The 13,303-nt window shown below is 43.3% G+C and overlaps 1 protein-coding gene across 1 annotated transcript in view; it reads right to left on the bottom strand.

The window, feature by feature from the left end:
• The window catches only part of JAK1 (Janus kinase 1), a 61,368-nt gene that overhangs the window by 42,989 nt on the left and 5,076 nt on the right, over nt 1-13,303 (bottom strand). The window contains exons 2-4 of the mRNA XM_010840162.1: nt 10,648-10,846; nt 6,634-6,759; nt 2,776-2,805 (exon numbers count right to left, since the gene is read on the bottom strand). Coding sequence (XP_010838464.1) covers nt 2,776-2,805; nt 6,634-6,759; nt 10,648-10,846 — 355 coding nt within the window. The remainder of the gene's footprint in view (nt 1-2,775; nt 2,806-6,633; nt 6,760-10,647; nt 10,847-13,303) is intronic.

Here is a 13,303-nt window from a genome sequence, read left to right as displayed (position 1 = left end):
GGTGAAATAGAACCTGAAAGGCAGGAAGATGACGGTTAATCATGGGAAAGAGGACCCTGGCATGCATGGGAGGGGAGTCCTGGTTCTACCCAGGGTGATCAGTGCCGCAGGCTAAACTTCCCTGAGAAGTAAGCAAACAGACAGACCTTTCATCTGGGTAAGCACTTCACTGTCTATAAGGTCCTTTTCTTTCATTCTTACTGCACTCTGTGAAGAGCATCCTGCTGGAACCTCGCCTATGACTCAAGGAGATAAGGTGACTTCCTTAAGATCACGGAGATAGCACCTCTGACTTTCCACTATGTCTTCCTAAACAGGAAAACACTGCTGACTAGAACTAGAAGTTGGCCCAGCCACTTGCTCCACCTTTATGATGCCAGCCTACCTTGAACCCAAGACCTATTTCATTCAGTTTAATATTTCTGAAATCTAGCTTCATCACACAGTTAAGACATACAGTTAATATAGCAGTGTTTCCTATTTTTCAGATTGCTGTTACTGATACTTTATCTTACAATGAACAAAGTTTTAAAACAGAAGAAATACATGCACACTATTTCAAGCATCAGCTGCAGTACCCTGACCTAATGAACACTTTATATATGCTACTTAATGGTTACAGTAATTGTACAAGTTATGTTTCACCACTTCCATTTTATAGAGGAGGAAAACTGAGGTTCCAAGAGAGTAGGTGACCTAAGATCAAGAGCATGTTTTCTCCACTACTTCTTTTCTCTGCCACCTATAACAGAAACACCAGGGATTCTGGAAGGTATGAAGGTGAGTAAGCCAAACTGATCCAGGACAGCTTTAAGTTACAGACTCAGCAGGTCCCTGGGTCTCTCTCCCTTGACATGCCCATGTGCTGAGGATAAACCATGATAGCATGAGGAAGGAACAAATAAAATCTACTCCTCAAAAGGAGTTGCCATTGAACCCATGCACCTGTCAGAGAGCTATCCTGGCAGAATGTGGGGCATGCAGGACCTGGCCAGGCTCTGGAAGGCCAGCGGTTCTCAGGCACAGCCCCTGCCTGCTGTGAATCCCCTGTCTAGAGGCAATCAGGCAAATTCAACAGTAATGTCAAAGCAGCAGACCAGAGGGCACATCTCACAGACAGGGCTACACGGTGACTTCCATGGACCTCACACAGCTTTCCTTTCCTCCATAACAAAAATATTACAGGTAAATATAAATATAACAACTGTGGTGGTATAAAGTTGAATATAATCCAGGTTGGATTTCTTTTTTTCTTAACTTAAATGAAATTAAAACACTTCTGTGGGGACCTAACAACACTGTGAACCCTAGGCACTGTGCCTCATAGCTAAGTTTTTCTTAAACATGAGAGTCTCGAGTAAGATTCAATGGAGGACCAAGGAGAGAGAAGCTGCCCCCACTGCTGGGGCAGTGGCAGGGAAGGGTAAAGGGTTGGCAAGGGCGTTGGGACTAGACTAAACAAACACCAGGCAGGCTATGGAGTCTAGACCAGGCACAGAAGGCAGAGGCAAGACCGTGAGCCAAACCAACGAGAGGCAGGGTCTGCCTGGAAGATGGACTGAAACGAGAGAGGCCGAGAGACAACAGGTTCCCGCGGCAACCACCTGGGCAACGCCGTGAGCTTCGTGGGGCAGAGGCCTCAGCCGTCCTGCTCATCACTAAATCCACAGCGCCTGGCACAGAACAGGTGCTTAATACACGCTTGTTGGATGTATGAACAGCAAATGAATGACCTAATTCAAGAAGTAGTCATTAAAATGGGAAGGATGGGTAAGAAGTTACTTTAAAGGTAAAATCAACATTTTACAACTTTCCAGTGATTCTCTATAACCCGTCTTTTATGTAACTTACCGAAGTGACTAATAACTTGACTGTGGCCTTTGGCATCTCTCTCTCAGGCAGAAAAAAGCCATGTATCTACAGAGTCCACATGCAGCGTAACTGCAGCTACAAGACTGTCCCCATCTACACCCTCCCACGTGAAAGGAGAAGCCTGTAGCTCTCAGCTGCCCAAGAAGCTGGCATCCACGCTGCCCCCAGGCTGAGAAGCCTGCTCTTCAAGGGCAGAACAGAGCACAGGCCAGGAGGACTCCTCTAGGACTGGCTGCCCTGGGCAGACAGACAGTAAGAGGTGAACCAGCCCCAGCGGCTAAGCAGGAAATCTGAAGCTGGGACAGAAAAAGAGGGACAAGGCCGTGGCGGACTCCTCGGACCACTGAGGGAAATCCAAAATGGAGCATTCTCATCATTCATACAACAAGCTAATGATCTACTATAAGTTCTGGGTGGTCCTGCCTGGGAGGAGACAGGTGAGAGGTCTAAATAGGATGATGAAGACAGTAACTTAGAGCTTCCAAGTGCTATTTATGTGCCAAGCTCTCCATACACAAAGGCTCAAAGCAGGCCTCTCACAAAGAGATACGATTCCCAGGTGGTGCAGTGGGAAAGAATCCACCTGCCAGTGCAGGACATGCGGGTGTAATCCCTGGGTTGGGAAGATGCCCTGGAAAAGGAAATGGCAACCCACTCTAGTATTCTTGCCTGCAAACTCCCATGGACCGAGGATCCTAGCAGGCTATAGTCCACGGGGTCGCAAAGAGTTAGACACAAGTGAACAACTAACATTTCCACTTCTGGGCTCCCCAGGTGGCGCCAGTGGTAAAGAACCTGCCTGCCAATGCAGGAGACATTAAGAGATGAGGGTTCGATTCCTGTGTCGGGAAGATCCCTGGAGGAGGATATGGCAACCAACTCCAGTATTCTCATGTGGAGCCTCGTGGGCCCCAGTCCATGGGGTAGCAAAGAGTCGGACATGACTCTTTGAAGAGACTTAGCATGCAGCACGCGTGGAAGATTACTTGGGATAATGAGGTAAAGGGATGTCAAGGGTAGAGGAAGCTGTCTGAAACAGCAGAATTGATGACAGATTTTCCCTGAACCAGTAGGAACTATGGATTTCCCACATCCCCGCTGAGTTTCTATGATAAAGAGCCACGCACCCAGCATACCACCTTGGGACTGAACGAGGACATTTTCCAAGGTTGCCGTCTTTGAGTGCTGTGAGACCAGCCTTGCCTTGGAATCCTTTTGGTAAGATGTTCAACAAGATAAGGCAACGTACAACGTCTTCACTACAGAAAGGCTGAAGGGAGCCTAAAACAAGGCTGGCTCTCTGGAAATTGCCTATAGTTAGAGACTGATAGCTCTCTATTTAACAAGACACTAAAATGAAAAAAACCTTTAGATTAGTGACTGCCAAAATCAACATCTTCCATAAGTAACAAGGATATATTATGTGGCACAGGGCAATATAGCCATTATTTTGTAATAACTTTAAATAAAATTAAATAAAAAATACTGAATCGCAGGGCTTCCCCAGTGGTCCAATGGTTAAGACTCCACCTTGCAATGCAAGGGACACCAGTTCAATCCCTGATCTGAAAGATTCTACATGCCATGGAGCAACTAAGCCTGTGAGCCACAAGTATTGGGCCTTTGCTCTAAGAGCCCAGGAGCCTCAACTACTGAGGGCTCAGGCCGCAACTACTGAAGCCCGAGTGACTAGAGCCAGCACTGCACAATGAGAGCAGCCACTGCAGCGTGAAGCCCGCACACCACAACAAAGAGTAGACCCCCACTCACCGCTAGAGAAAGCCTGCATGCAGCAACACAGACCCACCACAACCAGAAAGTAAAATAAGTAAATCTTTTAAAAAATAGATCGAATCATTACGCTATGCATATGAAACAAATTACAAATTCACTGTACTTCAAGAAAAACATATAATAAGTGTAACAACGGAAATGTTTCAAGGAAAAAAAAAAATCAACACCTACTTAATCACTATTAAGACTAAACCAGTAAGTACCCTCAAGATAGAAATTGTACACTCCTTTCATAATTAATTATTAAACCTGGGCCACCAATTCCTGATATTACAACATGCTAATGGAAAAAAATTAAGGATGACCTAAATAAATGTAGTATGATAATGGACTATATTCCTTTGCAGAATGATGTGGAAGAATACTGCAGGAAGGAAGGAGGGAGGAAGGGATCATCAGACAGATAGACCCATCAATGAGAGATATGCCTTCCTTGTAAGTTTTTGAGAAAATTATACTACAGATGATTACATAGTCTAAGCTTATGTACAGATATTATATACAACAAATTCTCTTTAGGTTTCTATAGAATCTGACTAATGGATAGTGAAATTCATTTAGATTTTCTTAAAAGGAATAAAGAATATGTTTGTCTTATATTAAGCTAAATCATAAAACGATAGCTAAAAAATTATCTGAAAGCAGAAAACTATAATTAAAATACAAAAATACTGCCCCAAATAGAGCTGGGATTCCACTGAAATAGTCACCAACATTTATTTTCATATTACACCTTCTTTAGTGGTGAGATGATGAGGTTTCAAAATTATATAGTTTGTTGTAATGCAAATGTCTTAGCTTAGGGTGGGATCTTTCCAAGTTCAAAGAGTTTGTGGTAACAAGGCAATATCCTGTTGAAGCGCAATGTCAGGTACAAAGTCAAGCTGCCGAAATTGAGGCAGCCGTGAACTTCCTGGCAGCTAACGGGAACGTGTGTGTGTGTATCCAACTCTGTGAGACCCCATGGTCTGTTGCCCACAAGATTCCTCTGTCCATGGGATTCTCCAGGCATGAATACTGGAGCGGGTTGCCATTTCATTCTCCAGGGAATCTTCTCAACCCAGGGATCAAACTTGGGTCTCTTACATTGCCTGCACTGGCGATGGGGGTTGGGGTGGGTGTCTTTACCACTAGTACCACCTGGGAATTCCCAACAGAAATGGGGAGCTGTGAAAGACAGCTTTTCATCATGAGGCATTCACATGACCAACCAAGAGGATTCTGGTGCTAACAAGACGAGTTATTATGTATGTAACTTTGAGTAACTCACTTGTCTTTTTTGGACATCAGTTTCCCCCTAAAAAACAGGAAGAGCTGAATCAGGCAAACTCAAGTCCCTTCCAAGTCCCATATTCTATCATTCTAGAATCTGAGTCTAAAAACCTAGAGGGAAAGAACTAGAACTGAGTGACAAGCCTCCTTCCCAGACTCCGAGCTACAAATACATGCTTCAATGTTGGGTTGCAGAGCCAACCGCCAGGCCACAGAAACAGGATTACACTCTGAAAAATAAATCCAAATTTAGCCAGAAGGCTCAGCTGGGTGAGACGAACATTTCCCTAAACCTGGGGCATGAAATCTCTCATGACACACACCTCTCAAGGTCAGACCGAGGGTGAGTGAGGAGGGAGGAGAAAAGTCAGCCCAGGATGCTTATCAAAGAACGTACATCTGGTTCAGCTTCCGCTGAGAAAAACACCCAGCCACTGCAGAATGGTAATAACTCTACTGACCCATCAATGGAAATAGCAGTAAAGGTACTGTGGAGAGCCTCTGAGATCCCCAGGCTGTTCTACATGACCCTGCATTCCAGTAGCACCTGAGCCAACTCACTGACTTAATCCCCTCTAGGTATGTTAAGATTCTTTTCAAAAAGGATTCACCCTATTTATTAGCATCTCTGCTAAATACATTGTGAACCTATGGTTAACTGGTGGTAAGTGGTTTAGTTGCTAAGTTGTGTCTGATTCTTGTGACCCCATGGACTACAGCCCTCCAGGTTCCTCTGTCCATGGGATTCTCCAAGCAAGCATACTGGAGTGGGTTGCCATTTCCTTCTCCAGACAATTTTCCCAACCCAGGAATCGAACCTGGGTCTCCTGCATTGCAGGCAGATTCTTTACTGACTGAGCTAAAGGGAAGCTTGTGGTTAACTAGTATCTCATAAACATACTTCCAATTCAACATACAGATCAAACATGCTTATAAACTCAAGAGATTATAGTGATGAAGTACTGACTATGCCACCTTAGGAGACTATGTGATACTTCACAAAGTCTACAATATGGGAGGAAAGATAAAATATTCACTAGAAGAAAAATTATAGCCCCACTAGACCAAAGGCCTCAGGCAGTGGGTTGAAACACCTACCTCTTTAGAACAAGACCAAGCTAGGATTTCTAGGTTTCCACTTTAGCAGTGTTTCTCAAGCTCTCTAGTAAGAAACATCTTATTATACAACGAGCTAATACATACGGATTATATATTAAGAAACATTTTATTATACCATGACCTAGAACATACAGATTAATCTCAAACTACAGATCTAAAAACAACATTCTTAAAAAATAAATAAATAAATAAAAATAAAAACAATATTCTTAGGTTATGTATATATGCTGATATTATCTATTCTCATCCGTCTCTCTCTCTAAAAAAATTTCTGGTCATAACTCCCTAAATTAAACTCATAACCATAATTCGCTGAATGAAAAACTCTGCTGTAAGGTACTAATTCTATTCAAAATACCCTCTGCTTTTTAATGATTTCTTTTCTAAAATGCAGCAGAGGAAGGTGATCAAACTCATCTTGAATTGTTTTCCAAATACTGAAGAAGTCTTTTCTCACAGCAAGCAAATACAAAACTTACAGATTACAAAAATGACTACACTGCCTCTTGGTAAGTGACTCAGGCCTCCAGGCTAACCGCCGGGCGCCACTGCACAAGGGAGACGGGCAGGCACCATACCTCATCCGGTAGTGAAGCCGGAGTGACGTTTTGTCGTCGACGGTGACGGTGCGATTCGGAGCATACCAGAGCTTGGTGTTCTCGTCATACAGGGCAAAGAGGTTGTGACACAGAGGAGAGATACCTGGGGAAAAGTAAAGAATGGATCAGAGAGATCCATTAAAGACAGAGAGATCTGGCCATCTTTTTCCAAAGCACCACATATGCAAAGACCAGCAATTCTCTCATTCAAAAAGAATCCAGGTCATATTTGCATCCTCTTAGAGCTAAATACAACTTGAACCATGCACAATCAGGCAGTTTTAAACATAATAATAAAAAATTATGGCTCCCCAGGAATATGGACTATAGCGCCTGGCAAACCAGGTAAAAAACCATTTAAAAATAAAAGTCTAATAGTATTTCTCATTACAGTGTCTGTGACAGTCTTACCAAATTCTGCTTCAAAGAAAAAAAGGCCATCTGAGAGAGTCCCAGACTCCACCTGTTTTCCACCTTGCTAATCACAGTGAGAAGCACTCTTAGAATTTGAGAAATCCTTGATCTATCTCCTACACTCCTAAACTGTGTTTAAGCAGTTCTAACATACTCTGATTACACATTAAACATGCAAATACGTTCCTGGCAGTAGTGTGTGAATTGTGTGTTGGAATAAATAACCAAAGTGATTAAAATCTATTACCATTATACACTTTTAAAGTACTCTGTATAGTTATTGAAGTATTTTTTACTAGTAGCCAACTAGCAAGAGCATAACTGTTGACCACAGGTGGCCTTGCCTCCCTATTCAACTAAATACCTCCTTTGATGCAAGGATGTTAGAAGAGATTAGGGAGATGATGAAGCCAGGAAAGTACCTTTCCACTCAACTTCTGAGCCCATGATTAAAATTACACACACCTGTAATCTAAAAGTGTGGGAGAAGGTAGGAGAATGATTACAAATAATCAATTATTGTTGATATTTTCATGTGTGGTCAGGCCTCAAACAAAGATACAATGAACTTGTATGGCAAACAAAAAAAAGGAGGGCGGGGGGGACATGAGGTAGCTGGCACTTGATTCCCAACGCAGATGCGTGGAGAGAGATGGACACTGACGGGGGCCCCCACGGACCCTGCCCAGCTAGGCAGGGACTCTCTCCTATGCATACACTAAGTAGTTACAGGTTTCTTGGCTTCTTCATGCTTCTACTGAATACCTCAACTTCTGTTTCTCAAGTTATTTGGGAGTTACTTCTTCAGAGTCATACTACTCCATGTAGCAGAGAAGATGGAGCTAAACTTCAAAGAGCATTTTCCATTGGAAACTATGGTAAATGGCTTTTGGATCCAGTATTACTAGGACTATATTTCAGGTAAACAATGGATTTTCATTCATAAACTGGCTTCTGTGGACTGCTCTGGAAACCCAGCTTTTCTTTATAGATATCCATATTTGAATATGAAACACGTATTTGAAGCATAATTTATCTGTAATCAAACAGATAAGTCTACAATTCTATCCCAGGTCTGATTCAGACAATATCACTACTTAAAAAAAGAAGATCAAAGATACCTACATAGTACCAACATTTACTGCGGACTTAGTATCAGGCATCAGGCTAGCATACTCTACATCTACTACCTTTTAATTCTCCTAATACCTCTTGTGGTTAAGTATTATTTCTGCCATTTTACAAAGAAACTCTGAGATTTAGTCTGATTCAAGGTTGTTTAACTAGTAAAATGCAAGACTGGCATTCAAATCCAGATAGAGCTACCGAGGGAGGTAAAATCATGAGAGATAAAAGAACAAAACTCTATCCTATCTATATTGGTAAAACGGAGACGGCAATGGCACCCCACTCCAGTACTCTTGCCTGGAAAATCCCATGGACGGAGGAGCCTGGAAGGCTGCAGTCCATGGGGTCGCTGAGGGTCGGACGCGACTGAGCGACTTCACTTTCACTTTTCACTTTCATGCATTGGAGAAGGAAATGGCAACCCACTCCAGTGTTCTTGCCTGGAGAATCCCAGGGACGGGGGAGCCTGGTGGGCTGCTGTCTATGGGGTTGCATAGAGTTGGACACAACTAAAGCGACTTAGAGGCAGCAGCATATTGGTAAAAAATGAGAATACTGCCCCCAAAACATCATGTACCATAATAATAATAAAAGCTACAAGAATCTGTGGTATTTCATATTCATATATTAATTTCTGCAACAATCCCCTGAGTTGGTTACAAAAGCTAATAATCATCCTCTTCAGCTACTAAGTCACTTCAGTCGTGTCCGAGTCTGTGCGACCCCATAGACGACAGCCCACCAGGTTCCCCCATCCCTGGGATTCTCCAGGCAAGAACACTGGAGTGGGTTGCCATTTCCTTCTCCAATGCATGAAAGTGAAAAGTGAAAGTGAAGTCGCTCAGTCGTATCCGACTCTTAGTGACCCCCTGGACTGCAGCCCACCAGGCTCCTCCGTCCATGGGATTTTCCAGGCAAGAGTACTGGAGTGGGGTGCCATCGCCTTCTCCGCATCCTCTACAGACTGGGCTTAAAAACTGATGCCCCAAACTGACCCTGAGCTCAGAGTAACGGGATATAGGGGCTGAGTCTGTCTTCAGATTCACAGGCTCTCCCTCTTACCTCTTGTAACAGCAATTCCTCAACCTCTCACTAACTGCAGCCTGACAATTCTGCACAAACGATCCTTGCTAACAAACTAAGGTTTAAAGCTGCTATGCTAATGGCAAGACACTTGGCTAAGAGAATAAACACCATAAACCAAATCTTAAGAGAAAGGGGGAAAAATGTTTTTAAAAATGTCTTAGAACCACCAATCTACATCTAGTTGTTTGGCTATTAATAATTACAAATACTTTTAAAGCTGCTGTCACACCAACCTCTCCCCTTTTATTTGAACTCTGGTATTTAAAGAATTTTAAGCAGAAAGACAGATCAGAAAGAAAATGGGTTTTCTAGACAAACCTAACTCAGGGCTGGCTCTGAGACAAGGTAGCTTATTCTGGCAACAGCCATACAATCCCCCCGCTACCCCCATTGTAATAATCCTCAGAGTTGCTCTGAGGAATAAAGATGATGTAAGTAAAGCAACGGATCAGGCTACCTGCCATCATAGTTAGTGAATCCACCATGATGAAATGAGTTGATTTTTTAAAAACAGCTTTACTGAAATTTGCATACCAAAAAGTTCACCCATTTTAAGTGTATAATTCAATGAATTTTCATATATTTACAAAGCTGTACAACCATCACCAAGCTCCAAGTGGATTAGACCTTTCAGTTTCTATCAATTAACTTCACTTGTCATTTAAAAGCAGGTAGGCAAAAACTGCCAATGACCCCAAGTTTAAAGGATAATGAAAAGGGCTTTATTTTGTTAGTTTGGCTTCCCACCTTCTGAGGGCAATGGGCTAACTTTAGTAAGACAAGTCTCACTTAAAAAAAAAAAAAAAATATATATATATATATAAAAGGATTGTGTTGTTCACAGCTTCACTGTCCTTCCTTTTCACAACTTGGCAAGCTGACAAAGCCACAAAGTGACACTTAACTTCTCACTTCAATTTAGCATCACGATATTGCTGGGGCAGGGAGGTGGGTGTCAGGCACAAAAGAGGCAGGCCATGGCAGCATAAGGACAGATCACATTTTTCAGAAGTTTTAAATTATTAACATACTGAGAGATGGTACTTACTGAGCTTGTAGCTTTGTGCTTTATTCATTTAGTGCTGACATTATTCCAATTTCATAGATACAGGGGAAATTAGAAAACTAAGCATCATTTTCTCAGACCCCATTAGTGACAGAGAAGGAATAAGTCACGTTGCAGTGAAGACAGTAAAAAGTGAAATTCTCAGAATTAATCCACCGGCATAAGGTTGAATGTCAGTCAGTGATTGAGGCTGGGCAGAACAGCTGAGCCCCCGAGCCCACTCCTCTTTCCCCCAGTGGAGCTGCCAGGGGCAGAGACCAGGCCCTGCTAGGGCCCTGGGCAGCTGCTGGTACTCACAGCACTCCTGCGCCGCCCGAATGCACAGCTCCTCCGCCGTGTACTCTCCACCGCCCAGCCGGAGAGGCTCCCTATCCGACAGGTAGAAGAGCACCTCCACCCCCGGCTCAGGGGCCTCCAGATTCATCTCCGCCTTCTTGGAGCTCCTCATTTTAGCACAGAAAGCCATGGCACTGCAGTCCTCTTTTATATTTAGATACTGGAGTGGAAGGAAAATGAGATTACATGGTCATTCTAGGTGCTAAAAGTTGGTCAAAGAGTGTTTTGAAGGGAAGCAAGTAGAAAGATATGGTATTAGATAAGGACCTCCCTCCTGCTCCTTCCCTCCATGAAAATCAAATGCATGGGAGCTTACAGCAGGAGCAACCATGGAAGGTAATCAATTATGCACTCTAATGAATAAATTATTGTAATACCATATTCTCAAAAATCAGAGTGATTTAGACATGACCTAAATTTATATTCTCTATTTCCACATAAGTTACAGCTGAAAAATGTGTCTCATTCTGGAACCACTGATGTTAATGTTACTAATATTCCTGCTACCACTAGACCTACTGGCACAAATTATACTGCCTTTTAATTTTATGTCTATCTCCCAGTAAATGACAAGCTCAGTGAGGGCATTAACTATCCTTACTTATCTTCATGCCCCTAGAATCTACCTCGGGGCTGGCTCTGAGACAGTACACACAAAAAGGACTACGGACTCGTGTTCATAAACTACATGGACAGGTCATGAGAATTAATGAGTGCAGCCAGGCCCCTTCACCCCACAGACGGGGAGGTCAATGGGCTGCACTCTGTGGCACTAGAATGTGAGCCAGAAGCCTTGCTTTCAAAGATCAGAACCCACGGGTGAGAAGTTTGCAAATAAGTTACTCACCTGAGGCCCCTTAGTGGGGACAGAAACTAGAATCAAAGAGCCAACCTCAGCAACTTAACCTTGGATGCAGAGAGAAAAGAGGGGGAAACTAGAGAAAGCCTTATGTGTTCTTTCTCCCCCTCACCCCAACACCAAAGGCCTCAAACTAACTTCTCTGACCCCAGGTTCCTACTTTCCTCCTGCCTACCAAGCCAACCTTCACTTTGCCCCCAAAGCACACATCAGACCCTCTAAAGACTCCCCATTAATCTAGAGACCAACTCTAAGCTCCTATAGGGGCCTTCCCGCACCTGGCCAGCTAGCTTCACAGGACTCATCTCACATCACCCTCAGTCTCTTACTTCAGGCTTGAAATCCACAAAACTGCCATCTTCCTATTACCTACCCCCTAGTCCACCCACAACCAATGTAATTTTTCTCATTTTCCTGCCTTTGCTCAGGCTGATCCTCCACCAGGAGTACCTTCGCACCTTATCCCTTTCATGGCAAACTTCAATTTTCTTTAGAACTCAGCTTGGATATTACCTCCTGCAGGAGGCCTCCACTGAACCTCCATCCCACCTCCCCATCTCCTGAGTTAGATGCCCTCTCTCAAACTCACCACACTGCACTGAGCACACTGAATTACTATCCTCTTATTCAAATGTCTGTCTCTCTCTCACTCCCACGTGCTATGAGGTCCTTAAGGACAAGGTCCATGTCGCCCATCTCTGTACCACCAGTGCCTAGTACAGAGCCTGCAGAATGGCCCAAAACAAGTTACAGAAGGAGGGCCACTGGCAATTCTTCTCGTCAAATTCCTGTGCTTAGTCTGTTAGCTGCCCTGGTGAAGAGATACTTACAGGAAGGACACAAACCAGATACTCCTCAATGCCACAAATTAAGAGGCATTTGGTTTTACTTGTTTAATCACCAAAGTAAATCTGAAGATCAAATTTTTTCAAAGACCAGGCAGAAAGATAAGCTCGTACTCATCTTAAGGTTCAGATCAACTATCAAAGAAGGTTTTAAAACCCAGCACTGGGCTTCCAACTCTACCCTCCAATGAAAAATAAGAGATGAAAAAACAGTAGCTCAAGGCTGCTTCATAACATAAAAAAAACCTTTCTCTTTAAGACTCTGAACAAAGCAGGGGAAGCATTCAAAGATGGTGTTATACCCTTTTACCGTAAAAATATAATCAGGCAATTCATAATTATATATGTAGAAGATGTGGGACCATCTGAAATAGAAAAAGAAAATACAATGTCCAACAGGAGAGGGCTCAGTAAACAAAATTAAGAGTATCATCACAAAGGAATACTATGAGGCTGTTCAGTTCAGGTCAGTTCAGTCACTCAGTTGTGTCTGACTCTTTCGACCCCATGGACTGCAGCACGCCAGGCCTCTCTGCTCATCACCAACTCAGGGAATTTACTCAAACTCATGTCCATTGAGTCGGTGATGCCATCCAACCATCTCATCATCTGTCATCCCCTTCTCCTCCCGCCTTCAATCTTTCCCAGCATCAGGGTCATTTCAAATGAGTCAGCTCTTCACATCAGGTGGCCAAAGTATTGCAGTTTCAGCTTCAACATCAGTCCTTCCAATGAATATTCAGGACTGATCTCCGTTAGGATGGACTGGTTGGATCTCCTTGCAGTCCAAGGGACTCTCAAGAGTCTTCTCCAATACCACAGTTCAAAAGCATCAATTCTTCGGCGCTCAGCTTTCTTTATAGTCCAACTCTCACATCCATACATGACTACTAGAAAAACCATAGCCTTAACT

This window comes from Bison bison, unplaced genomic scaffold (assembly GCF_000754665.1).
Source record: "Bison bison bison isolate TAMUID 2011002044 unplaced genomic scaffold, Bison_UMD1.0 scf7180017846569, whole genome shotgun sequence".
Classification (NCBI taxonomy): domain Eukaryota; kingdom Metazoa; phylum Chordata; class Mammalia; order Artiodactyla; family Bovidae; genus Bison; species Bison bison.
This window is presented reverse-complemented; position numbering and strand designations above follow the sequence as displayed.